General features: G+C 38.9%; 1 protein-coding gene across 3 annotated transcripts in view; it reads right to left on the bottom strand.

The window, feature by feature from the left end:
- The window catches only part of MTF1 (metal regulatory transcription factor 1), a 49692-nt gene that overhangs the window by 9155 nt on the left and 13308 nt on the right, over positions 1 to 27229 (bottom strand). For all 3 annotated transcript variants that reach the window (XM_077150230.1, XM_077150228.1, XM_077150229.1), the window contains exons 3-8: positions 22840 to 23078; positions 21928 to 22059; positions 12402 to 12475; positions 11796 to 11932; positions 1384 to 1486; positions 123 to 715 (exon numbers count right to left, since the gene is read on the bottom strand). In XM_077150230.1, coding sequence (XP_077006345.1) covers positions 123 to 715; positions 1384 to 1486; positions 11796 to 11932; positions 12402 to 12475; positions 21928 to 22059; positions 22840 to 23078 — 1278 coding nt within the window. The remainder of the gene's footprint in view (positions 1 to 122; positions 716 to 1383; positions 1487 to 11795; positions 11933 to 12401; positions 12476 to 21927; positions 22060 to 22839; positions 23079 to 27229) is intronic.

Raw genomic sequence — 27229 nt, 5'->3', positions numbered from 1 at the left:
TAGAATCACATGTTTCAGGGCAGATATGAGAGCCATTTTCCTTTTTGAAGTAAAAGCCTCTGAACATGTCATTCATGTTAACACACTTCACCACAATGGATCCATTTATACATAATACTTACAATTTGTTCTTGGTTTTGTGGTGAACTGGTGGCACCATTTAATATCCATTGTAAGTTCTGTTCTCCCATGACTAGGCTGGACTGCAGAATAGCTGTGCTGGGAGTCGGGGTGATGGTGATAGTAGGATTACTAGTCAGGACAGAGTTGGCACCCAGGGGCAGAGTCTGGACCATGGCTGGCAGAGGTTCAGTAGTACTTTGTGGTGGGGGTGGTGCTGCCACGACTGTTGCTGCCGCAGCTGCAGTAGAAGCCCCAGCAACAACAGAAAGTCCTGGTACAATGGGCTGTGGTGCCTGGGGATGCGGAAGAAACTCTTGATGATTAGCAGCAAATTGTGTGCTGTGGGGAACAGGCACTTCTGGAGGTTGTAAGAGAGCAGGGGGGTTGCCAAAAGTAGCTTGTTGGGAGCCAGTTCCTAGGGAGGGAGCAGGTGGAGGAGCAGACGACGCTGAGGCTGGAAGTAGAGGCTGGGGAGGCTCGGAAATGCCAGGCTGCAGTACAAGCGGAAGAGATAAAGATGCTGAATTTCCTGTGGATGGCGGAACATCGCAGCCTGCCTCTGCATCACCATTAAAACTTTCAATCAAGGCAGCTGGCAAAAAAAAAGAAATAGAAATATATATACATATCCCAAGCCTTTTATGAGCCACAAAAACAGACATTATAGGCTAAATAAATTCAGCTAAAGCCCATTAGGGCCAATTCCTCTACTAGCAAGTTGGCTTTCTGATTTTCATTTAATGACACCTCTGGTGAAAAGTACCAGGCTGCATGATCAATCTCACTATTTAAATTTGAAGACCTGGTCTAGGTCTAAATACTAAGGCTTTTCTGGAAAAGAGACTAGATATCCTCTTTTGGCATGGCCTGTGAATAGACGTTCTGACCACTGTGAAGAATCTTTACAAACAGATTTCCATTCAAATACCATATGATCTATACATCTGAAGCTTAGGCTCCATGAAAAGGGTATCATATCAGAAGAAGAGAGCGCTCACAGCTCCTCCCATCTGCTTTTTTTTTTTTAAGCCAACAAGAACTTTAAAGACAGGGCCTTCTGAAAAAGGAGCTCCTCCTCTTCAGGAACTGAGGGAAATCGTGGGAAAGATGTAATTGAACTGAAAGGCCCACACTTTCTTGATCCCACTTTACTTAAGCTAATTAAAATATTATTTCACTTTGCCTGTCATTCACTGTGTCAACAAATGCAAATTCCACTTCCCACTGCTGAGATGTGAGCAAGAGTCTGTATTAACGAACCTGTCTGTTGAGGATCTTCCTGAATCACAGTATCATCAGAATTCTGGAACATTGATTCAAAGATGATTGCTGGTGAAATTGTACTGAGGTCCTGGCCCTGTGTCTGATGGAGAGAGGCAAAGACATGAGACTAGCCTCCAGAGGCAATTCTCCACCTTGTAAAAACATTTTCAGAGCAGAAACAGAATGATCTTTTGATACGGTTTTTGTTTCCTACCTATCCTATTTCAAGGTGACATATTTCCGTATATATCAAACACTGAAAATTCTGGGTCCTCGAATACTTTAAAACAGAAGTTGGCAAACTATGACTTTTCTTTTTGTAAATAAATTTCTACTGGGACACACTCATATTCAACATTTACATATTCTCCATGACTCCTTACATACTACAAAGCGAGTTGAAGAGTTATGCAAGACTGGATCATCTACAAAGCCTAAAATATTTAATGCTGACCCTTTATAAAAAGTTTGCAGATCTCTGTTTTAAAAGAGAAAATCCTAGATATAGGGGTTATTATTTTGTTTTTATGAAAATGGGACTTTATAGTATTCATTACTCTGCAACTTTCTTTTCTCATGTAATAATGCTTTGTGAATATCTTTCAAGGTTATTACATATATATATATATTTTTTTTTTGGGGGGGGGGGGTGCCATGGGCAGGCTCCGGGAATCGAATCCAGGCCTCTGGTTTGGCAGGTGAGAATTCTGCCTGCTCAGCCACCATTGCACCACCTCATCTATTATATTTTAAGAGTACACATGGTAATAAATCAAAGAATACAAAGAAGCTTACAAGGACAAACACAATAATATTACACTTAATCAAGGGTCAGAGACATTTGGGAAAAAAAGATAAAATGTGAAAAAGTAAAAATGACTAATGCCCTGAGGTCTTGGCTGTTGATAGACATTAAAGACAATGACTAACTCTACTCTTCACTTTATATGAGGGGAGGGGGAATAAAAGCAATTACTTTATCTCCAGTTCATCTCCAGTCTACCTCCACCTTCTCATTTTGTTGAGCAAGGTGAAAAGGCAAGTGCCTAAAGGAGGTCAGGCCAGTAATATATATATAAGTGAAGGGGGGTGGGTGAGAGGCTGTGGCACACTGGAGAGCATAGGCTCCATCCATTTAAAGGCCTTTTAGCTCTTTTTGGTAATGTGACTATGCATGCCTGGTATTACCAAAGCTCGAAAAAGTCAGCAGTTTGGATTTTTATGTGAAATCTGATGTGTAAATAAGACTAAGTAAGTGAAAAAGATTTAAAAGCATTGTGTAGACCAAACAAAACCTGTCTTAGGGCCAGATTGTGCCCCAGTGCCAGCTTTTTTTTTTTAAAGATAATTTGCAACAGGATCTGCTTCTAGGAGGGAATTCAGTTACTCTTTCCACATCGTGACTTTCCCCACTGCAGTTTCAATACATCGCCGTTCAGCATAAGAAATTAAATGAGACTTTTGGGGGAGTTTTTGCGGAAGCTACAGATGACATGTGAAGACCAGGAGAGGACACAGAAAAAGTTTAGAAACTCAAATGCACAAAATATATGCATAGCATTGTATAATATCAAGATATTTTATCTTTTAATACCATGAATATGCACAATTTCTTTTTTAAAGTTAAAATAAGTAAAAAAAATTTAGACGGATTATCCAAATCACAGAGGCACCATACCCCTAACCCCTGTGATGTGGAAGGGATAACTTCTGTTCAGTTGTCACTCTGGGGCTGGACAGATGTGTAGTGAAGGTAACTGTCCACCAATCGAGGCCCCCAGAGATGAAACTGTCCACTATAGCCAAGAGGTGCCAATTATTCTATCACAATATCATCAGCTAGAAGACTGAGAAGGGAAGTTCAATGAATCTGACAGCAAGGCCTAGTAGAAACTAAACACACAGACCTATGCGGAATTGCCAATCTCTAGTCCAAAGGGAGTTAAAACAAAAGCCAGACAGTGGCCTTCATACTTTTCACCAAGACACAAAGTAAGAAATACATTTTACAATTTACATTATAACACACACATCAAACAAAAGTTTAGGAAACAGAAGATTTAATGAACTAAGTGCTTTGTAAATTGTAAAAAACTTCTGAAAATGTAATTTCTTATCATACAGAACCATAAATCTAAAAAATATAATAAATTTGGGCTGAATTTAACTTGGAAAAAAAAAGTCTATGAAACATTGCTATGTGCAATGTCCTCTGATATGTTTAATTTTGTTGATGTTTTTAAAATGCTGATTGCAAATCACTAATTTACAACCCAATAAAGAGGCATAACCCGAAAGCCTGGAAATCACTGGGGTAGTTACTACTACTATACCATAAGCTTTGTAACTTCCACATGGTTATTTTTGTTCTACCTGTTTAAAAACAAACAATTATCAGCAACAACACCCTTAAAAAGGAATAGGGCTTGTGACTCCCTGAGATATGAACAGGAATGTTCACAGCAGCACTATTCATACTGACCCCAAATTAGAAACTATCCAAATGTCCAACAACAGTGCAAAGGACCAACTGGCATATTCACTTAGTGAGGAAGAATGATCTATAACTAGATGCAACAAGATGGATTAATGTTGCAGGAAAGAAGCTAGACATAAATGAGTATTCATAATTCTAATAATATGAAGCACAAAAACAGGTGAAACTGGGGGTGTAAGGGTAGTTCAGTGGTAGAATTCTTGCCTGCCATGTGGGAGACCCTGGTTCAATTCCCAGCCCATGCACTTCCACCCAAAAATAAACAAAGCAAAACAAACAAACAAAAAAATTCAACAAATGTTGCTGCAATAACAGGATTCTCACATGGAAAAAGAATGAAATGTGACCCCCGCAATATTGCATACAAAAAAAAAAAAAGGTGAAACTAATCTTAGGTTGTTAGATGTCAGGATAGTGGTTATCTTTACAGAGAGGCAGTGGTTGGAAGGAATGGGGGATGATTAGGGGGCTTCTGAGGTGCTGGTAATATTCTTTTTCTTAATCTAAGTATTAGCAGTACATTTATGATATGTGTACTTTTCTGCATGTATATTATACAGTGTCAATAAAAATTTTTTTTTACTTAAAAAAAAAAAGGGGAGCAGGGGTGCTAGGGGACTGCATCTCAGCCACTGCTGCCCTTTAGGGCAAAAACCCTGGGGAAAGAATGAGAGTTGCTCCCAAAAGTACAGGAGGTAAGAACAAGCAGAGACTGTGGAGACTAGAGCCAAGAGAAGGCTGAGTAGGCCATTTCCTAGCAGCATCAGCCCTCCTTTAACAAAGTATTTAAGTGAACCAAAGTTCATTTCTAAGGACACATAAACACAGTCCAGAAACCTTAATAATTATCTTATAAAAATTCATCATTTGATTTTAACAACTCATAGCTTTAAAAGCAAAATTAATCCTATCATGTCAAGAATAGTTTGGAAGACTAAATACTAGACTACTTCCAATTCTGGAATAAAGACTGGATCCCCATGTGGCACAACATGTCATTTGACTTCAAGCGATAGAGGTCTTCTCTCTTGCTCATAGAAATTGTGGTAGAAAAGGCTTCCCTTTTTGTAAGTACTTAATATGCCCTTATACCATGGTATCTCACCTGGTGACCATAGGGCTCCAGAAAATTCTTCAGTCATATGTCACAGCACTGGCTAGGGAGCCTACTACTAAGCCATTTACTACAGTGTCAGAGATTAAAATGATATTATATTCAGAAACCTTAGAGTTGAATAGCTGAGAGAACATCCAGACCAACCAATGTAGAAATTCCTTTTAGAGCATTAGTTCTGAAATGTGAACATGCATTAAAATCTTATGAAGTGTTTATTTCATCTTTTTCTTCTTGTTGGTTCCTTTCTATTGATCTATCTTCAACTTAACTGATTCTTTATTTGGTCATTTCCAATCTGCTGTCAAGCCCATCCCATTGTTTTTTATTTTTTTAATTTCTATCATATTTTTCCATTTCAAAATTTCCATTTGGTACATTTTTCATAGTATGTTTCTTTGCTGAGATTTCCTATTTGTTCCATCATTACAAGCATGTATATGTCCTTGAGTATATAACTGCTTATAAATCCTTGTCTACTAATTTCAGCAGCTGGAACATCTCAGGATCAGTTTCCATAGATTATCTTTTCTCTTGAAAAGGAGTCATGTTACCCTGTTTCTTCACATGTCTACTAATTTTGGATTGTCCTGCACCCTGCAAATGAGATGCACACAGACTCTGGTTTCTATTATATTTCTCTAAATGGTGTTGACTTTGTTTGTTTAACAGGCTCCTAACTTAGCTATGCTCAAAGTCCAAACTCTCTCCCTTGCAGTGGGTGGCAATTGTAATATCTGTTCAGTTCTTTAGTTTTAGGTGGACTGCTTAGAGTCTGTCCCATATATCCACAGTTCAGGCTGGGTAGAGATCTGGGCAGAATTCATATATAATTTGGATCTTCCCTTTTGTGGTTCTTTCTTTTCCAAGCTATTTTCCCTTATTTTCCAGGTATTGCAGTTGCCCTGAACTCTGCCCTTTGGTTATTCAAGCCAGTTAAGATGAAGCTTTTACTGAGTTTTGGTAACCTCGCTTGTTGCCAACTGGGTGATTAGCCATAAAATCTGAAAACCTACCCAATGTCCTTCCTATCTACCAAGTGACCCCTTCTTTCAAGGGTTACCTCCAGCTTCTGACTGCGTTAAAAAAAAAAAAAAAAAAAAAAAAAAGGAAAAAGAAAAGCTCTTTGCTTTGAAATACTTTCAAACTTACAGGACAATTAAAAAATAATACAAATTTCATACATAAAACTTCAGCATACCCATACTCCCCTATCCTCAAGATACCCACACCCACCAATTTTAACATTTTGCCACATTTGCCATATCTATCTATCCATCCATCCATCCACTTTCTGAATACTTGAGTGTAGGCTGTGTACATCATGCTCCTTGCACAATTAATACTGTCATGTATATTTCCTCCGAACAAGGATGTTCACTTATATAACTAACTTAAGTGTACTTTTATCAAGTTCAAGAAACTTAACACTGATATAAAGTTTACAGTCTATATTCTAATTTTTTCATATGTCCCAATAAGGTCCTTTGACATTATTCCCATTATCTTGATAGATCCCATCTAGGAACATGTATTGCATTTACTTGTCTTCATCTCTTTAGTTGTTCTTTCTTTTCTTTTTTTAATTGTTAGAACATTAAAAAACCACTTCCAAGAATGCCATTCAATGGGATTAATCACATGTACAATACTACAGTACCCTCCTCACCATCCATTTAAAACCTTCCCATCTCCCACTTCCCCTAACAGAAACTTTACACATATTATGCATTAACTCCCCATTCATCCTGACCTCTGCCTCTGGCAACCTGTACTTTAATTTCTTTCTGTGTGAGTTTGCATATTCTCCAATATTTTCTTTGTAGTTACCATGGGGCTTGAATTTAATATCCTAAATCCATAATACTCATTTGCTTTGATACCAACTAACTTCAGTAGTATATACAAAATATGTTCCTATACCCCTAAGTCCCTCCATCTTTACATAGATCTTGTCACACATTACATATTTATATACTATGAGTCCAAAACCACTGATTTCTTGTTACATTTGCCTTTAGACCCCATAGAAGTTAAAAGTGGAGTTACCAACCAAAGATACAATAGTACTGGCATTTATATTTACTTATGTTGTTACCCTCACCCCCATCTTTATTTCTTCACATGGCTTCAGTCAATTGTCTGTTGTCCTTTCCTTTCAACCCACAATTCTTTTTAGTCTTTCTTGCAAGGCCAGTTTAGTGGTGATGAACTCCCTCAGCTTTTGTTTACCTAGGAATGTCTTAATTCTTCCCTCATTTGTGAAGGACCGTTTTGTTGGATATAGGATTCTTGGCTGGCAATTTTTTTGCTGCGGGCTCTTTAAATATGTCATCCCACTGCCTTCTTGCCTTCATGGTTTCTGATGAGAAATGAGCACTTTATCTTATTGTGGTTCCCTTAAAGATGATGTGTTGCTTCTCTCTTGTGGCTTTCAGAATTCTCTTTATCTTTGGCATTCAACAGTTTGATTATAATATGCTGCATTAGTCTATTTGAGTTTATCCTGGTTGATTCTGTTGAGCATCTTGGACATGTATATTCATGTCTTTCATTAAATACGGGATGTCTTCAGCCATTATTTCTTTGAATATTCTCTCTGCCCCTTTATCTCCTTCTTCTTCTGGGACTCCCACAATGTGTATTCTGGTATGCTTGATAACATCCCATAGGTTCCTTATGTTTTGTTCACTTTTCTTCATTCTTTCTTCATTCTGCTCCTTATACTGGACAATTTCAACTTTCTTTAAGTTCTCAGATTCTCTCTTCTGCTAGCTCCAATCTGCTGTTGAGATCCTTTTAGGAATTTTTCATTTCTTTTACTATGGTCTTCAGCTGTTTTGTTCCTTCTCATAATTTCCATCTCTCTATTATATTTACTTTGTGTTCATCTATCATTTTCCTGATTTCCTTTAGTTCTCTGTCTACATTTTCCTTGAGCACGTTAAGAACCTTTTTTTTTTTTTTTTTAATATGGGCAGGCTCCAGGAATCAGGCCCAGGTCTCTGGCATGACAAGCGAGAATTCTGCCACTGAGCCTCAACTGCATCGCCCCAAGACCATTTTTTAAAGTCTTGATTATGAACTCCCTAAGGTTCTGAATGTCTAGATGTATATTACCTAGAAAGGCATAAACCAAAAACAAGGGCTATGTGAGTTATTTCATTTTAGAAATCCTGTTATTCTTAGAAGAATCTCTTACATTTCTTAAAGATGTTTAACAAAAAAAGAGTACTTAACTTATCCCATGACTCAGACTCCAGAGTAGTAAAAGCTGCAATAATGTGAAATTCATGTTTGTACAATTGCTTTTTATCATTTACAAAATGATTTTACATGTCTTAATTTACCATGTGTAGAACATGTTTAAAATATTTTATATTCTTATTTTAAATATGAGAAAAATACTGCTAACATAATGGCAGTGAACTACCCAAGGACACATAATTAGTGGAAGATAAGCCTAGAGCGTGGACTGAAAAATCCACCTTCCTTCTGAGGATTAATTATTCAAATATGACTTCCCAGGCAAAGGAAGTTCTAGTTCCTAGAATGCCAGTCATGATGTGTACACTTTATGTGGTAACTGTTTTTTCCCTCGCATGGACCAGATGTTCCCATTCATGCATGCATTCAACAAATCTTTATTGAATATCTACTATGTATTAGGCATTGTTTCAGGCCCAGGGACACAATAATGAACAAAACAATGTTCCTGCCCCTAAACAGCTTATGTTCTAGTGGGAAGAAAGGAATAACAACAACAAAAAAATATGTAAGATGATAAGTATTACGGAGATAAAGGAACTAGGGAATGCTGAAGTAGGAGCTATTATTTAATAAGATAGTTAGGGAAGACCTCTCAGATAAGGTAGCTTTTGGGCAGAGACTGAAGAAAAGAGGGAATGAGCTATGCACAAATCTGGGGAAATTGTTCCAAGCAAAAGGGACAACAATTTAAAGGCCTGGAGGTAGGAGTGAACCACAGGAGAATAAATGGGCAGAAGTGAGAGGAAGCAAAATAAATGAAGTAAGAGAAGTGATTAGCCCAGATTGTATAGGGCCTTGTGGCCCATTATAAAGATTTTTTTTTTTTTTTTTTTTTTTTTTTTTTTTAAAGGAAAGACAGAGAGAAGGAAGGAAGGATAGAAGGAAGGAAGGAAGGAAGAAAGGGAAACATCTTTTAAACATTTTCTTGTTTTATTGTATTCTGTTTCTCCGTTTTTGGTACATGGGCTGGGGCCGGGAATCGAACCGAGGTCCTCCGGCATAGCAGGCAAGCACTTTTGCCCGCTGAGCCACCGCGGCCCGCCCCATTATAAAGATTTTAACTTTCATTTTAAATGATATAAGAAGCTAATAGATGGTTAGGAAGACAGAAATTATTCGCCATATAGTTTAGAAAGATTCCTTTGGCTGATAAAAGTTAGACTAGCCTGTGGCAGGATGGAGCGGGGTTGGTGGAGGAAGGGAGAAAAGATGCTAAAACAACCACTTAGCAGGTTACTGCGATAATTCAGGCAAGAGAGGACAGTGGCTTGAACACAGTAATCAGAAGTGATGAGATTCTAGATAGATTCTCAAGGTTTGCTGGTGGACTGGATGTGGAGTGTGAGAAAAGAAGAGGAGTCGAGAATGACTCCAAGATTTTTTTGGCTTCTGCCACTAGAAAAACAGAGATACCATTTATTAAGGTGGGGAAGATTGCAGGAAGAATGAGTTTGGGCATGTCAACTTTGAGATGCCTAACAGATATCTGAGTGGAGATGCTAAGTAGGTGGGTGAATATACAAAGTCTGGAGTTCAGGGAGAGATCTAGGTGCTGGAGATACAAATTTAGGGCTCAAAGGCAATACAGATGGCATTCAAAGCCTTGAAAATAGATGAGATTTACTCCATTGGGGAGTAAATAGAGACCCAGAGAAGATGAGATCTAAGGTGTGAGCACTGCGGACACTCCCATATTTAGACATTGTTGGCAGCTGTTCTTCGATTATTATAAAATGAAAAAATGAACATGATTTAATAAATGCAGACTAGTAAACAAAGACTCTCATATCTCCATTTTTAAAGTCTGGTTTTACAGATGAAGATCTAGGGAGCCAGGCTCCAGAGGCTGCACTTCTCATATCTAATGCTACTTTTTCTCTCAACATAGGGGTTAAGAACTGGAATCAGACTGCCTGCTTAAATTAGACTAATTATAAGCTATGGAACCTTAGGGAAGTTATTTAATTTCTCTTTTCTTCAAGTTTCTCTGAGTAAATTGGGGACAATAGTAGTAACTACCTAACAGAATTTTTGTGAGAATTTTATTAATCCGTATAAAAAGACCTAGCACAGTGCCTGGCACATAGTAAATATTCAATAAATATTAGCTATTATTAACAAAACACAGGGTGAGGGGGAGTCCTTTCAAATAGACCCGTTCTTATTTAAAATGAGAAACCACAGAACTAGAGTATGCTGTCTCTCCCACAAACAAAATCACAGTACACACTCTGGGAACCTCATTATTCAAAAGGGGTCAGTGTGCTTCAGTTTCTTTATCTGTAAAATAAATGTAGATTATAAAAACTAGAGGTTAAAACATGTGACTGTCTAACATAGAGAAACCTGTTGAGGATGATGACTGTGGTTAATTGCACAAATATAAGAATGTGCTTCCAAGAACTAGAACAAATGTACATCACTATTACCAGATGTTAATGATAGGATGGTATATGGGAAAAAATACAACTAATGCAAATTATGGACTACAGTTAACAGTAATATTGTAATATTCTTTCATCAATTGTAACAAAAGTACCAAACAGTGTTAAGTGTCGGTAATAGGGGGGCATATGGGGAATGGAATTTTTCTTTTTGGAGCAATGAAAATATTCTCAAATTGACTGTGGTGATGAATGCCTAACTCTGTGATTATATGGACAACTACTGATTATACACTTTGGATGGATTGTATGGTGTGTGAATAAAACTGTTTTTTTAAAAATCTTAGAAAACAAATAAGCAAACATATTTCCATCAAAAAAAAAAGGAGATTAAAATAGTACTCACTTCACAGGTTTGAAAGATATAAGGTAAGTACTCAAAACCATATTAGAAGTAGTAAAAATAAATTTATCCCAAATCTCTTTAGAATGGAGCTGCAGGGAAGAGGGAAATAGAGAAGATGGGCTTGGTAAAGAACAGACAAAACTTCCTCTAAAACTCTGCAGAAATAATGTGATACTTACAGGGAAAAATAATGAAATGTGACTCCACCATACAGCAAACAAAAGAAAAAGAAAACTGCAGAGGTTTGTTGTGTGGTTCAGTGTCTTAAGCCAGTGTTCTCAAACTTTTTTGGAAGGCAGACAATTCAAAAGGGCAAGTGGCCCTCCTGCAGACCATGCCTGGCTCACCAATGATGGACATGTAAAGCAAATCATTAATTCATGACCCAAACTCAAGTACAGATGTCATTTTATAGGCACAAATAGGAAAACAAAAGTCTCTTAGAGCATCTGGCCAATCCTCTGAAAGCCATTCTGAGACCACTGGTTTTAAGAACACAATTTTCCACCATACCCGATGGAAATGAGGCAGAGGTGAATCAGGGGCTTAAGTACAGGGAGCTTAGTAAAATCTTTAGCTTCTACCAGCCATCACAAAGATATAGATCCTGACTGTGATTTCTTCCCTCTCACTAAGAGATATAATAGAGAATAAGTTTTAACCTTTTATTTTGATACATAAACAATTGTTGCTGTTCTGTAGTGACCAGATCAAAGCAAGAAACAAACCACTGCGCACCTCTGATCCGTTGTGATGTGGAAGTGCACTGTATGAATGTCCTTTGTTATCGTGACCTTTCATGTGACTTTTGAGACTGTATTGAGTGCTGAATGTTTTCTCACAGCCATTACTGGGGCAGAAAAACGGCCTTTCACCTGCAAAAATGACAAAGTAGTATTAATTTTACCATAAAGTCATTTCACTGGACTAAGAAATCGATCTTTCACTAAGAAAGGGAAGTAAATATTCTTAGGAGGGTTCAGGTAACACTTGTTAAAAGATGCATAGATTACATGTTAATCATTTCAGGCCTAAAACTTAAAGCAGAGCAAAGCATGGGAAGGGCTTGCTCATGGAAAGGGCTTGCTCCTGGGAAGTCCAAAGAGAAATTTAGCTTTTTTCACAGGTTCTTTTTTAGGTTATCTCTGTATTGATATTTCTTTTTTTTTGTATTGCTATTTCTTAAGATTGGATTCCTGAGTCCAACCTTTTGATCCTATTACCTCTGTAAGTACCTCAAACATTACAGCTTGCTCCCTCCACACAACTCTAAAGGACTCAACAGAAACAGAAATGTATGGTCTCAATGAAGATTAAAGTACTTAAAAAACAGCCCAAACTCACCAGTATGTGTACGGACATGAGTTTTAAGATGGTGGCTTGCTGCAAATGCTTTTCCACAGCCATCATGATCACACCTAAGTAGGTGTTTAAGCAAAGAAAAACAGGAGTCATTAGCTAATAGACCTTTAATCTTCAACATTTTTTGTAAATACAAACTAAAACTAAATGTTAGGAACACCAAGATCAGGAGAACAAAAACTGGTTTTACAGATGGGATTGGTATGTCCTTAGAAGTTGTGATATGTTTTGGATTTGGGCCATCAAAGTACTGAAATATAAATATTTCTTGTCCTATAAGTAAAGCACATTTTGAGAGCCTGACAATACATGCCTTTTCATGAAATACTTAATAGAAGTTTATTAACAATGAGGAATGGAGTGGAAAATCTACTGCCAGTAGAATATTAGCAATAGCGATGATGGATATAGAGGCTCTCACACATGCACGGGCATCTGACTATAATATTAGAGGAGAAAATCACTGAGAATTTTTTTACTGTAATGACTTATCTATATTCTTCAGTGTTGAGATCAACTCCTTCCCCTTCACTTTCTTGATAATCAAAGTCAGAAGTAATCTTTCCATCCTCAGAACTCCTAAGGCATTTGTCATGGTCAGCTTCATGTGTCAACTTGGCCAAGTGGTGGTACCTGTTTGTCTGGCTGGGCAAGTGCTGGCTAGTCTGTTGCGATGAGGACATTTCATAGAATTAAATCATAATCTCGTCAGCTGCATCCACAGCTGATTCCATTTGTATTCAGACAGGGGAGTGTCTTCTGCAATGAGTGATGCTTAATCTAATCACTGGAAGCCTTTTAAGGAGAATTCAGAAGAGACAGGCTCTCTTCCTGCTTTGGATGGTGAGTCTCTCCGGTGGAGTTCATCCAGATCCTCCATCAGAATCGTTAGCTTCACAGCCTGCCCTGCGGATTTTGGACTCTGCATTCCCACAGTTATGTGAGACACTTTTATAAATTTTATATTTGTGAGTGTTTCCTGTTGATTCTGTTTCTCTGGAGAACCCTAACAAATAAAACTTGGTACCAGGAGTGGTCCTTAAGAAACAGAATCTTAAAAATCGGTTTTACACTGAATGAAGCTAAATGTGAGAATGATAGAGGGAGGAGGGCTGGAGGCACAAATGAAATCAGAAAGAAAGATAGACGATAAAGACTGAGATGGTATAATCTAGGAATACGTAGAATGTATAATGATAGTGACTAAATGTACAAATTTAAAAAATGTTTTTGCATGAGGAAGAACAAAGGAATGTCATTACTGCAGGGTGCTGAAAATAGATGGCAATTAATATTTTTAAATTTTAACTTATGTGTGAGACTAAAGCAAAAAATGCTTATTTGGTACAAAATTTATATTTTGACTAGTGCATTTCTTATTATAACTTATGTAGACAGCTTAATTGAACACCATAAGTACATGGAACCTTGAATAGGACATGAGATTTTGTTGGTTTGTCCAGAATGAGGGCCCGATAAATCCCAGAGTGCTTTGAACAGTGAATAAAATAGTATTGGCAAAGTCTCCTTAGGGGAATGGTGAGAAAGGGGGAAAATTCAACTTCCCCAAGTTTAATTCTTGATATTTTCACAAGCAGTATGGACAACCAAAACTATAGGCTGAGCCCCCAGTCTTGGGGTTTGTTCATAAGAAGTTTACCCCACAAAGGATAGGTTAAGCCTATTTAAAATTAGGCTAAGAGTCACTCCCAAGAGAACCTCTTTTGTTGCTCAGATGTGGCCTCTCTCTCCAGCCAACACAACAAGCAAACTCACCACCCTCCCCCTGTGTACATGGAACATAACTCCCAGGGGTGTGGACCTTCCTGGCAATGTGGGACAGAAATCCTAGAATGAGCTGAGACTCAGCATCAAGGGCTTAAGAAAACCCCTAGAATGAGCTGAGACTCAGCATCAAGGATTGAGAAAAACTTCTCAACCAAAAGGGGGAAGACTGAAATGAGACAAAATAAAATGTCAATGGCTGAGAGATTCCAAACAGAGTTGAGAGGTTATCCTGGAGGTTATTCTTAAGCATTAAATAGATATCACCTTGTTAGTTAAGATACAATGGAGAGGCTGGAGGGAAATGCCTGAAAATGTAGAGCTGTATTACAGTAGCCATGTTTCTTGATGATGGTTGTATAATGATATAGCTTTCACAATGTGACTGTGTGATTGTGAAAACCTCGTGTCTGATGCTCCTTTTATCTACCTTATCAACAGACAAGTAAAACATATGGAATAAAAATAAATAATGGGGGAACAAATGTTAAAATAAATTTAAATTGAAATGCTAGTGATCAATGAAAGGGAGAGGTAAGGGGTATGGGATGTATGAGTTTTGTTCTGTTGTCTTCTTGTTTCTTTTTCTGAATAGATGCAAGTGTTCCAAGAAATTATGATGATGATGAATATGCAACTATGTGATGATATTGTGAATTACTCATTATATATGCAGAATGGAATGATCAAAAGTTAAGAATGTTTGCATTTCTTTGGTGTTTTTTGGTACTTAAAAAAAAATTTTAATTAATTTTTTAAAAATGGGTTTTAATGAATGGTTTTCTACTCTGACTAGACTCAAAGGCACAAAGGACTCTGATTCCCATAATCAGAATGACACTCCTAATCCATAGAGTGAGTTGGTAAGAGAGAGAGTCAAAATATCACCACTCAATTCTCCTAATGCTTCACTTGTATGAAGTCAGGCTCTGGGGAATAATGTTTTTGACACCTTATGGAGTTTTGTGGAAATAAAAGGTATAGTGATGTTGGCTGGTTGTTGTTAGATACACTGGATACATTAAGGAGTGAAAGGGATGGGCTTAAGGCTTCAAATGAGAAGCTTAAGTACCGTCGGACAGATATAGAAGTTTCTATGAGTATCCTGAAGGAAAATCTTATTTCCTGTAGCTGTAGACTTGAGATCTCTGAAAATCAGACTCAGAATCTTATTGATAGAGTAGCAACTTTACAAGGTAAACTGAAATCTCAATGTTGCATGGTATCTGCCATTAAAGTGAGGGCATTGATTGGAAAGGAGTGGTACCCTGAAAAATGGGATGGTGACATATAGATTGATAATGATGTCAAGGGTGAGGTTGAAACCCTAGGTCGTGCTGAGTCTTCTCTAGATAATCCTGTAATAGTCTGCACTGGGGACATAGCTGCCCCACCTCCAGCCTGCCCTGAGGAGTTGGCCACCCAACTTCCACCTGAAGAGATTAGCCCTAGAGTGATTAATCCTGTTTCACCAAATGAAACTGCAAATGAATGTCCTGAAGCAAATGGCTTGGAAGATATTTCTAATTCTTTTCATGACCCACCCCTACCACCCCTCATTTCTTCCAGACCTATAACTAGACTAAAGTCCCAACAGGCCCCTAAAGGTGAGGTACAAAGTATCACACATGAGGAGGTAAATTTGTGAGACTAATGCCATCATCCCTGAAGAGCTCTGTGGTTGCACTTCTCTGTAGGTCAGATATTACTGTAGGAACTGCTGTCACTGAGCTGGAATCCTTAAACACAATGGGGATGACAGGATCTCTAGTTGGCAGAAGCCAGGTGGCAGCACTTAATCATCAAAGACAGCGTGGATGTGGCTATTATAATAGACAACAAACTCAAAGCAAGAGTCAAAATAATATGCCTCGCAGAGATTTGTGGCATTGGCTAGTAAATCATGGGGTACCTAGAAATACAATAGATTGGCAGTCTACTAAATTCTTGTTCAAGCGGTATAAACAAAAGAGTTCTAGGTCAAGTGAACAGAAGTCTAACCTGAATTACAAAAACAGAGTCACAGCCCCTTAATCAATTTTCAGACTTGAGACAGTTTACAGACCCAGAGCCCCTTGAATGAAGGGGAGGGCCAGAAACACCATTCTGGTCCACCAGTCAGAGTAGGGGCTTATGGAGGCCAGGTGATCAATGGAGTTTTAGCTCAGGTCCATCTCACAGTGGGTCCAGTGGGCCCCTGGACCCATTCTGTAGTTATTTCTCCAGTTCCAGAATGTATAATTGGAACAGACATACTGAGCAACTGGCAGAATCCCCACAATGGCTCTCTAACTCGTGCAGTGGGGGCTATTATGGTGGGAAAGGCCAAGTGGAAGCCACTAGACCTGCCCCTAACTAGAAAAATAGTAAATCAGAAGCAATACCGGATTCCTGGTGGGATTGCAGAGATTACTGCCACCCTTAAGGACTTGAAGGATGCAGGGGTGGTGATACCCACCACATCCCCATTCAACTCTACCATTTGGCCTGTGCAGAAATCAGGTGGGTCTTGGAGGATGACAGTGGATTATCGTAAACTCAACCAGGTGGTAACTCCAATTGCAGCTGCTGATCCAGATGTGGTGTCATTGCTTGAGCAAATCAATACATCCCCTGGTACCTGGTATGCAGTTATTGATCTGGCAAATGCTTTTTTCTCAATAGCTATTAGTAAGGACCACCAGAAACAGTTTGCTTTCAGCCGGCAAGGTCAGCAATATACTTTCACTGTCCTACCTCAGGGGTATATCAACTCTCCAGCCCTATGTCATAATCTTGTCCACAGGGACCTTGATCATTTCTCCCTCCCACGAGACATCACACTGGTCCATTATATTGATCATATCATGTTGATTGGATCTAGTGAGCAAGAAGTAGCAACTACTCTAGATTTACTGGTAAGGCATTTGTGTGTCAGAGGATGGGAGATAAATCCAACAAAAATACAGGGGACTTCCACCTCAGTGAAATTTCTAGGTGTGCAGTGGTGTGAGGCATGTTGAAATATCCCTTCTAAGGTGAAGGATAAGTTGCTGCATCTGGCCCCTCCAAAAAAGAGGCACAATGCCTAGTTGGTCTCTTTGGATTTTGGTGACATCATAGTCCTCATTTGGGTGTGCTACTCCAGCCCATTTATCGAGTGACCAGAAAAGCTAATTATGAGTGGGGACCTGAATGGGAGGCTCTGTGACAGGTCTAGGCTGCTGTACAAGCTGCTCTGCCACTTGGGCCGTATGATCCAGCAAATCCAATGGTGCTGGAAGTGTCAGTAGTAAACAGATATGCTGTTTGGAGCCTTTGGCAGGTCTCTATAGGAGAATCACAATGCAGACCCTTAGGATTTTGGAGCAAACCCTTACCATCTGCTGCAGATAACCACTCTCCTTTTGAGAAACAGCTTTTGGCCTGCTACTGGGCCTTGGTAGAAACTGAATGCTTAACCATGGGCCACCAAGTTACCATGAGACCTGAGTTGCCTATCATGAGCTGGGTGTTGTCTGACCCACCAAGCCATAAAGTTGGCAGCAGCACTCTATTGTAAAATGGAAATGGTATATATAAGATAGGGCCAGAGGAGGTCCTGAAGGCACAAGTAAGTTACATGAGGAAGTGGCCCAAATGCCCATGGTCTTCACTCCTGCCACATTACCTTCTCTTTCCCAGACCAGAACTATGGCCTTTTAGGGAGTTCCTTACAGTGAATTGACTGAGGAAGAGAAAACGCAGGCCTGGTTTACAGATGGTTCAGCACGATATGCAGGTACCACCCGAAAGTGGACAGCTGCAGCACTACCAACCCCTTTCTTGGGTGTCCTTAAAAGACAGTGGTGAGGGGAAATCCTCCCAGTGGGCAGAACTTCGAGCAGCGTACCTGGTTGTTCATTTTGCTTGGAAGGAGAACTGGCTAGAGGTGCATTTGTGTACTGACTCATGGGCTGTTGCTAATGGTTTGGCTGGATGGTCAGGGACTTGGAAAGACCATAATTGGAAAATTGGTGACAAAGAGCTCTGGGGAAGAAGTATGTGGATAGACCTTTCTGAGTGGGCTAAAAACAAGAACATATTTGTGTCCCATGTGAATACGCACCAGAGGGTGACTTCAGCAGAGGAAGGTTTTAATAATCAAGTGGATAAGATGACCCGTTCTGTGGATACCAGTCAGCCTCTTTCCCCAGCAACTCCTGTCATTGCCCAATGGGCTCATGAACAATGTGGTCATGGGGAGGGATGGAGGTTATGCATGGGCTCAGCAACATGGACTTCCACTCACCAAGGCTGACTTGGCTACAGTCACTGCTGAGTGCCCAATCTGCCAGCAGCAGAGACCCACACTCAGCCCCCAATATAACACCATTCCCTGAGGTGACCAGCCAGCCATATGTTGGCAGGTTGATTACATTGGACCACTTCCTTTATGTGCAGCGATTTGTTCTAACTGGAATAGACACATACTCTGGATATGGATTTGTTTTCCCTGCACAGAACGCTTCTGCCAAAACTACTATCCGTGGGCTTACAGAATGCCTTATCCATCATCATGGTATTCCACTCAGCATTGCTTCTGATCAAGGAACACACTTCACAGCGAATGAAGTGTGGGAATTGGCACATGCTCGTGGAATTCTCTGGTCTTACCATGTTCCCCATCATCCAGAAGTAGCTGGGTTGATAGAACGGTGGAATGGCCTTTTGAAAACTCAATTACAGTGCCAACTAGGTGGCAACACCTTGAAGGGTTGGGGTTAAAAAAAAAATACAGGAATCTGTATATGCTCTGAATCAGTGTCCGCCATATGCTGCTGTTTCTCCCACAGCCAGGATCCATGGGTCCAGGAACCAAAGAGTAGAAATGGGAGTGGTACTACTCACTATTACCCCAGTGATCCAATAGGAAAATTTTGGGTTCCTGTCCCTGGACCCTGAGCTCTGCTAGTCTACAGGTTTTAGTTCCAAAAGGTGGAATGCTTCCACCAGGAGAAACAACAATGATTCCACTGAACTGGAATCTAAGACTGCCACCTGGTCACTTTGGACTACTCATGCCCCTGGATCAACAAGCCAAGAAGGGATTACATTATTGGCTGGGGTGATTGACCCTGACGATCAGGGGGAAATAGGACTGCAATTACACAATGGAGGTAAAGAAGAGTTTTCTTGGAATATAGGAAATCCCCTAGGGCATCTTTTAGTACTACCGTGTCCTAGGATTAAATTCAATAGAAAACTGCAAAAACCCAATCCAGGCAGGACTACCAATGGCTCTCAAACTTCAGGAACGAAGGTTTGGGTCACCCCACAGGCAAAGAACCATGACCAGCTAAATTGCTTGCTGAGAGTAAAGGGAACATGGAATGGGTAGTGGAAGAAGGTAGTGATAAATATGAACTACGACCACGTGATTAGTTATAGAAACAAGGACTGTAATGCTGTTTTGTTCCTGTTATACTATTTAAGTTGTAAGATATTAAGTTTAAGAACGAATGTTACCCAAGGACTTGTACCCTATTCTGAAGAGATTTAATATGTTTCCAGTTATATGCAGGACAGTTGAGTATTGCTAAATGAAAGAAAAAATGTGTGTTTTATTGTTTTTTATTTAGAAATTAGGTATGGTTTAAGGTAATATGTATAGCTGCCAAGTTGATAAGGGGTTGGACTATCTTGGTCAGGTTCGTGTGTCAACTTGGCCAAGTGGTGGTAACTCTTTGTCTGGCTGGGCAAGTGCTGGCTTGTCTGCTGCAATGAGCACATTTCATAGAATTAAATCATAATCACGTCAGCTGCATCCACAGCTGATTCCATTTGTATTCAGACAAAGGGAGTGTCTTCTGCAATGAGTGATGCTTAATCTAATCACTGGAAGCCTTTTAAGGAGGATTCAGAAGAGACAGGCTCTCTTCCTACTTCGGATGGCGAGCCTCTCCTGTGGAGTTCATCCAGACCCTCCATCAGAATTGTCGGCTTCACGGGCTGCCCTGCGGATTCTGGACTCTGTGTTCCCACAGTTATGTGAGACACTTTTTTTTTTTTTTTTTTTTTTTTTTTTTTTTTAAAGGAAAGACAGAGAGAAGGAAGGAAGGATAGAAGGAAGGAAGGGAGGAAGAAAGGGAAACATCTTTTAAACATTTTCTTGTTTTATTGTATTTTGTTTCTCCGTTTTTGTTACATGGGCTGGGGCCGGGAATCGAACCGAGGTCCTCCGGCATAGCAGGCAAGCACTTTGCCCGCTGAGCCACCGCGGCCCGCCCTGTGAGACACTTTTATAAATTTTATATTTGTGAGTGTTTCCTGTTGATTCTGTTTCTCTAGAGAACCCTAACTAATATAGCATTTATCTACATTCTTCTTTGATGGTACCTCTCACTTCCAATCTGATGTGATCCTCATGTGTGTACATTTATTATCTGGTCTTATTGTAAACTCTTTGAGGGCAGGGGCCATGTAGTTCTTCACATTTGCTGCAGTTCTTGCACACAGCAGGCATTCAATAATTATTTATATCGAATGAACGTATTGCCTTATAAATGAAAATACTTTATTTCTTTAAACAGAAAGCTTCCTTGAGCATTTTAATTTTTAATTATATATAATCATGAGGTCTGAAGTCCCAACTAGTAGTTAAGAAGAAATTCCACTAGCAGTTTAAATCATCACAAAAACAAATGCACGCAGCTGAGCAGAAATCAGAGTCCTCTCAGCAGCCTATAGGATGGTGGGGGTGGGGGGGCGTGGGTACAGGGCAGGACAGGGAGAGTAACCTAAGCTTCACAGTATCTGGGGAGTAACTACATAAAATCTAACTACTCTTACTTCTAAATGGGACATGACTCAGTATCCTAATAAGGAGACAAGTGATCTGAAAAGGGAGAGGTAGCATATTTAATTCCACAAATATAACAGTGATATCTCCTGCCAAACTTAAAAGACACTGTTTATGGGCAATTTTCAGTAATACATCTCTATATTGCATTTAAGGGGTTACTGTTTATCTCAAAGGAAATATCATCATAATCATCCCAGAGTTGTTTGTGAACATATACTGAATGCTCAGACATATTAGGTGGTACGAGCATGGAAGAAAATAGAATGATACTGTCTCTTTCAAATTTAGTACATTTATACCTATTTAATATATAATTATATTTGACATATATAAATAAAAATGGATGACCTATATATGTATGTATACATACACATGATTTTACAAAGCATCAACTGAACAAGTAACATAATAACATATCTTCAGCACAATTTAAGAATATACCCCTTATTTCCCCTCTCATCTCTCCTTTCATCCTTATCTCAATTCTTGGCTAGGTAACATTCCTTGGAGCTCAAAGTACTTTGGGCATCCCTCTGTCTCAGATACTGTCTGGTTCACTTGTTCTTTTCTATCAGACTATAAGGTTGTTGGTAGAGAGCCTGCATCTTCATATTTCTCCAGCACTAATAAAAGTGCCTACCACCTAAGTGAGTTTCAACAAATATTTCTTGAAAATAAAGGAAAAAATGAGGCAGGAAGACCATCATCCACAGAGTAGGATGTTCTTGCAATCTACCACCATTCCTCCAACCTACAGTAGCTATTCTGGGGAGAATATCACTACCAAAGGGATAGTGAAGGGAGTTTTCTTTTTACTTTGAAAATTTTCAGAATATATCAAAACACCCAGCTGAAACCTGGGCTGTAACAAACAGGCCTGTAGACACCAGTAAGACCTACCGAAATGGCTTTTCTCCTGTATGGGTTCGAATGTGCTTCCTTAGATCACTGAGTGTGGTGAAGTATTTGCTGCAGCCTTCAGATTCACAGTTAAACGTTTTCCCTGTGTGAAGCCTCTGATGTGCTTTCAGCCTGGAAAATATCCCAGAGAAATTCCCTATGTCATAATGTACTACAGAGTTATGCAAGGTTAATATCCTTCAGGATCAAGTATATAAAAATACAAAACTCATAACATATTAGCACAAAGATTTTTCACCTGAAGATAAATTCAGAGAAGTATACAGCATAAGGGTTATGAATGTGACTCTGGAATTAAACTGCCTGGTACTGAGACCTTGAGCTGGTTCCAGAACTTCTCTGTGCTTCAGTTTCCTTACCAGTTGTGAGGAATGCACTTAGAACAGTGTCAACCACATAGCAAGTGCTTTATAACTATTAACTATAGTTATTTTTGTTATTTTAGACCCAATATCAAAGACTAATATAAGTCATCTGATATAAACAGCAGAAAAGAAAAATGGCAATTGAATGAGTCACTCCCCCTTTCCCAAGGGTATCTTCAAGGTAGGAAATAAAAAGTTATCTTTTAAAGTGAGGTAGGAAAGAAAATTATTGTGGCCACTGAGCCAAGGGGAAATACAACTCTATACCAAATACTAAAATACCCAGGCAGAATGACACTCCATGAGATACAAACCTAAGCACAGATGTAGAAATCATTTTTAACTAACTCAATATATGTCAATCTTTAAGTAACAAGTTCCTGTAGTGAATTTTAAATTGTTAAGCACAGCTGTATTCTTTAAAGCCCTAAAAGCAAAGGTCTCTACTATGCAAAGAGCGAAAGCTCTACAATCATGACAAGGTTAGGGCCAGAGGCTGGCTGAGCAAGTGGGAGAACAGGCTGACCTGTACAGTGTGTTGAACGCCTTCTCACAGCCCTGAACATCGCATTCAAATGGCTTCTCCTTCGTGTGCACTCGTACATGGATCCTGAGGCTGTAGGAGGTGAGGAAGGCCTTTCCACAGCCCTCCTGATTACAGACAAAGGTGTACTCTCCTCGGTGAGTTTTCTGGTGGGTACGCAGATTGCCTGCTGTACTGTAGGTGCGGGGACAGCCTTCAAAGGTGCACTGGTACCGCTTTACCTGGCAGAAAAAGGATACCCCATCAGTAGGACAACAGAGCCACCCAGTGCCTAACTCTCTGCAGAGCTCAGTTCTTAGATGTGGATGATACAAATGGGTACAGAGAAAACAACCTCTAACAACAAAGTGGGGAAATTTCCCATTCATAAAATCATACTGGACAGGAGCAGTAACATGTATGGGATGTATGAGTTTTTTCTTTTTTCTTTTATTTCTTTTTTTGGAGTGATGCAAATGTTCTAAAAGTGATCATGGTGATGAATACACAAGTGTGTGATGATACTATGAACCACTGTATACCATGTATGGACTGTACATGTGTGAAGATTTGTCAATACAAATATTTTTTTTAATCATACTGAACAACAAATAATGTACAACAAGGAAAAGATAAGCTTGTATGTAGGTGAAAATTATAAATATAAAAAGGGTGTTTTTGGATTCTAGTATACATCTGTCCTCCAAGGGTAGAAAGGTGGGCATATACTGTTACAATTACCAATATCCAAATAAATCTTGATGCTGTTTTAAGGATTGATTAAACATCCTATCCTCTGGCACTGCATGTTGACTGGAATTGACCACCATTAAATGAGTCTAAATCATCCTGAAATTTATATACTCAATCATCAAGCAATTATTTTCCCAGCAAAGTTCCCAAAGCAAATTTTCAAGCCTACAAAATGAAAACAATGTATTATGAATTTCTTGAAATATTTGGTGGTGTGACATTTCTCTAGCTACTATCCTTTTGCTTCCTTTCAACACCAAACTTCTTGAAAGGACAGTCTACATGTGCCTCCATTTCCTTCAATGCCCATGTATACCATAACCACTTGGCAAGCTGGCTTCACTGTACTAAAATTATTCTCTCAATCAAACTCTTTAATCCTTCCCTATTCTCCTGTACAATTTGCAATATATCTCACTGATAATGTCTCCTCTTTCTAAAAATTTGTCCTTCACAACAGCAGTATCATCTTGGTTCTTCTACTCCTCGGGGCACTCTTTCTCTCCTTCTCTGAGCCACTTCTTTCCCCTAACTTCCAAATATAGGTGTACTCCAAAATTTTTCTCATCTCCCAAATATTCCCCCATGTCTACACTGGTGCATGGAAACAGCATTAGACTTAGCGGCAGAAGACTAGATTCAATTTCTCGGGTAAGCCACTTCTCTGCATTTTAGGATCTTTATTTCTAAAATGGGAATATCAATGCCTATTCTGTCTGTCTCATGGTGCATTTGAGTGGAACAAAATGAGAGAATACATTAGTGAAAATATTTTTTAAATTGACTCTATACAACATATGCAGGTGCTGCTATTACCTACTCTTTAACCTTAACCAACATTTTCATGTGCACAAATCTCTGATCCTAACCTTTCTCCAAAATTTCAGTCAGTCCATATCTCCAACTACGCTTTTGTTTATTATTCACTCAACAAACATTTACTGAACTATGATCTCCCAGGCACCACACTAGATACTACAGATAAGAGGGTGAACAAGACAAAATTTCTAACTTTAAGGAGTTCCACTTTTAAGGAAACAGACATACACAAATTATTACACACTATGCTGAGTCCTATAACAAATACATGCATAAGGTACTTTGGGAACATAAAAAGGGAATAAAACTCCTCTCAGAACAGAACTCAGTGAAGACTTAGAAGGCAAAATATTCTTTCTGAATTCAGGATGTTTTTTTGCTTGCTTGCCTAGGTTTTTTTTTGTTTTTTGTTTTTTAACAGTTTTATTCACACCATACAATCTATCCAAAATGTACAATCAGTGGCTCTTCGTCTAATCACATAATTATGCATTCACCAACACAATGAATTTGAGAACATTCTCATTGCTAAGGAAAAAAAAAATCCTTTACCCCTTACACCATCCCTATTATTGACACTTAGCTTTGGTATAGTACCTTTGTTACAACTGACACAAGAATCCTACAATATTACTCTTGATCATAGTCCTTAATTTGCATTAATTGTATTTTTCCCATATACCAAATTATTATTACACCTTGTAATAGTGACATATGTTTGTTCTAGTTCACGTAAGAACTTTCCTCTACTTGTACAATTAACCACAGTCATTATCCACAATAGGTTTCATTGTTATACAGTCCCATGTTTTATCCTCAACCTTTCCTTCTAGTGACATACACGACCCTAGACTTTTCCTTTTAAACATACTCACACTTAGCATTGTTAATTACACTTACAGCATTGTACTCTCATCTGTTTGTCTCGTTTTAAGAGATGAGTTGAAAAGGTATTCCTCAGACAAACCAAGAATAGAAAGGCATTCTAGAAAGAAGGAACAGCATGGGAACTGCATGGAGAGATGAATGAGCTGTATACAGTGAACCACAAACACACCTGCAGCACATGAAAGAATGGCAGAAGTCTAGAAAAATAGGGTAAGGCCTTCTCAGTTAAGCTAAGGAGTACAACAGGGTAATGGTGAACCACCTACAGATTTTAACCAAGAAAGCAATGCAATCAGATTTAGGATTTAACAGAAAACTGTGGAAGATAGACTGGAAGGAAAAGAGAATAGAAGGGAGAGAGAGTAGAAAGGATAGAAGTTAAGAGAAGAGGTCTAGAAGAGAGATGAGAGAGCTCAAACTAAGGAAGTGACAGTGGAAATTATTAGATGAGCTACAGAGCAATTATGGAGAGAAGAAATGACTGGCTATAGTAACAACTGGGTGCTACAGATCAAAGTGTTGGGGGATTAGACAAAGTGAGATCAACCCCCAAGTTTATGGCCTGGATGATTAGGATAGATGATCACACTACCAATTTTGGGCTGGGTGGGGATTAGGTAAAGATGGTGAGTTAGGCATGAGGTGCTGCCAGGACTTTCAAATGGACTAGTAGACAGCTGGATGTACAAACTGGAAGCCAAAAAAGTCTATAGCAGGAGTCTTTAGTACACAGGTAATAGCTGACTTCACTTGTGTACTAAAGCAGGTTCAGAGTCAAGTTCCAGCTCTATTACTTACCAGCTATGTAGCCTTGGGAAAAATTACTTATATTTACTAAGCCTCAATATCATTATTTATAACATGGAGGAAACAAAATCTATCTTTGCATGATTGTTGCAAGGATTAGTAATAATGTATATAAATAATTTTAATACAATGAGTGACATAGAGTAGACACTAAATAAAGTAACTGCTCTTATAAGAGGACAAGGATAAGGCCCTGAAAGTCACCAAAGATGAAGGTCCTGGTAAAAGAAAAGAAGCCCTTGGTGGATGAGTAGGGGAAAGGGCTAAGGAGGTAGGGAGAGAAACAAAGGAGAATAATGGCACAACAGCCAAAAGAACAAGTGTCTCACAGAAAGGGGAATGATCAAAACTGTAAAATATCAGAGAAAACAAAGATGATAAGGAATGGGGAAACTACTGGATCCCACATAGGAGTTCACTAATGACTAAGCAAGTTTTAACAGATTGAGGAGGTCAGGGTAAGTCTAGATTCAGTGAACAAATGAAGCAGAGACAGAAAGCAGAGATGGGAAGCAGCAGAAGTGGACATCTGAATTGAATATATATATGTATTTTTTTTTTTTAAGTAGGATAGGTCCTAGGTATATTTGGATGGAGAGAAATCCTGGAAGAAAGAGAAATGAGAAGTTGGAAATTTAGGGAAGAACATTAAGAAGAGAGATATTTAAAAGCTTGCATGGAGAGAAAAGCCTCAGGTAGGAAGAAAGACATACTATTTCAGAGACAGCAGAATTGAGATAAGGATGGGTGTGACTAAAGAGTCCACGCATTTTTTTCAGTGAAGGGCTAGATAGTAAATATGTTAGGTTTTGCTGGACATACAGCCTCTGTCACAGGGATTCAGCTCTGCTATTGTATGTGAAAGGAAATACAGACAAAAAGTAAATAAAAAGTATGGCTGTGTTCCAATAAAACTTTATTTATGGACACTTAAATTTGAATTTTATAAAATTGTCATGAATTATGAAATATTCTTCTTCTTTTTCATTTTTTCCAACCATTATAAATATAAAAAACACTGTTAGCTTGAGGGCTGTACAAAAAGTCATGTGGATGGATTTGGCCTGTGTACCTTAGCTGGTGGACACCTAAAACCTGTGAGGGGAAGGGAGGAACCCAGAGTCCT

This window comes from Tamandua tetradactyla, chromosome 2, assembly GCF_023851605.1.
Source record: "Tamandua tetradactyla isolate mTamTet1 chromosome 2, mTamTet1.pri, whole genome shotgun sequence".
NCBI classification, from domain to species: Eukaryota; Metazoa; Chordata; class Mammalia; order Pilosa; family Myrmecophagidae; genus Tamandua; species Tamandua tetradactyla.
The sequence above is the reverse complement of the archived record's forward strand: the minus strand, read 5'-3'. Positions and strand labels throughout refer to the sequence as shown.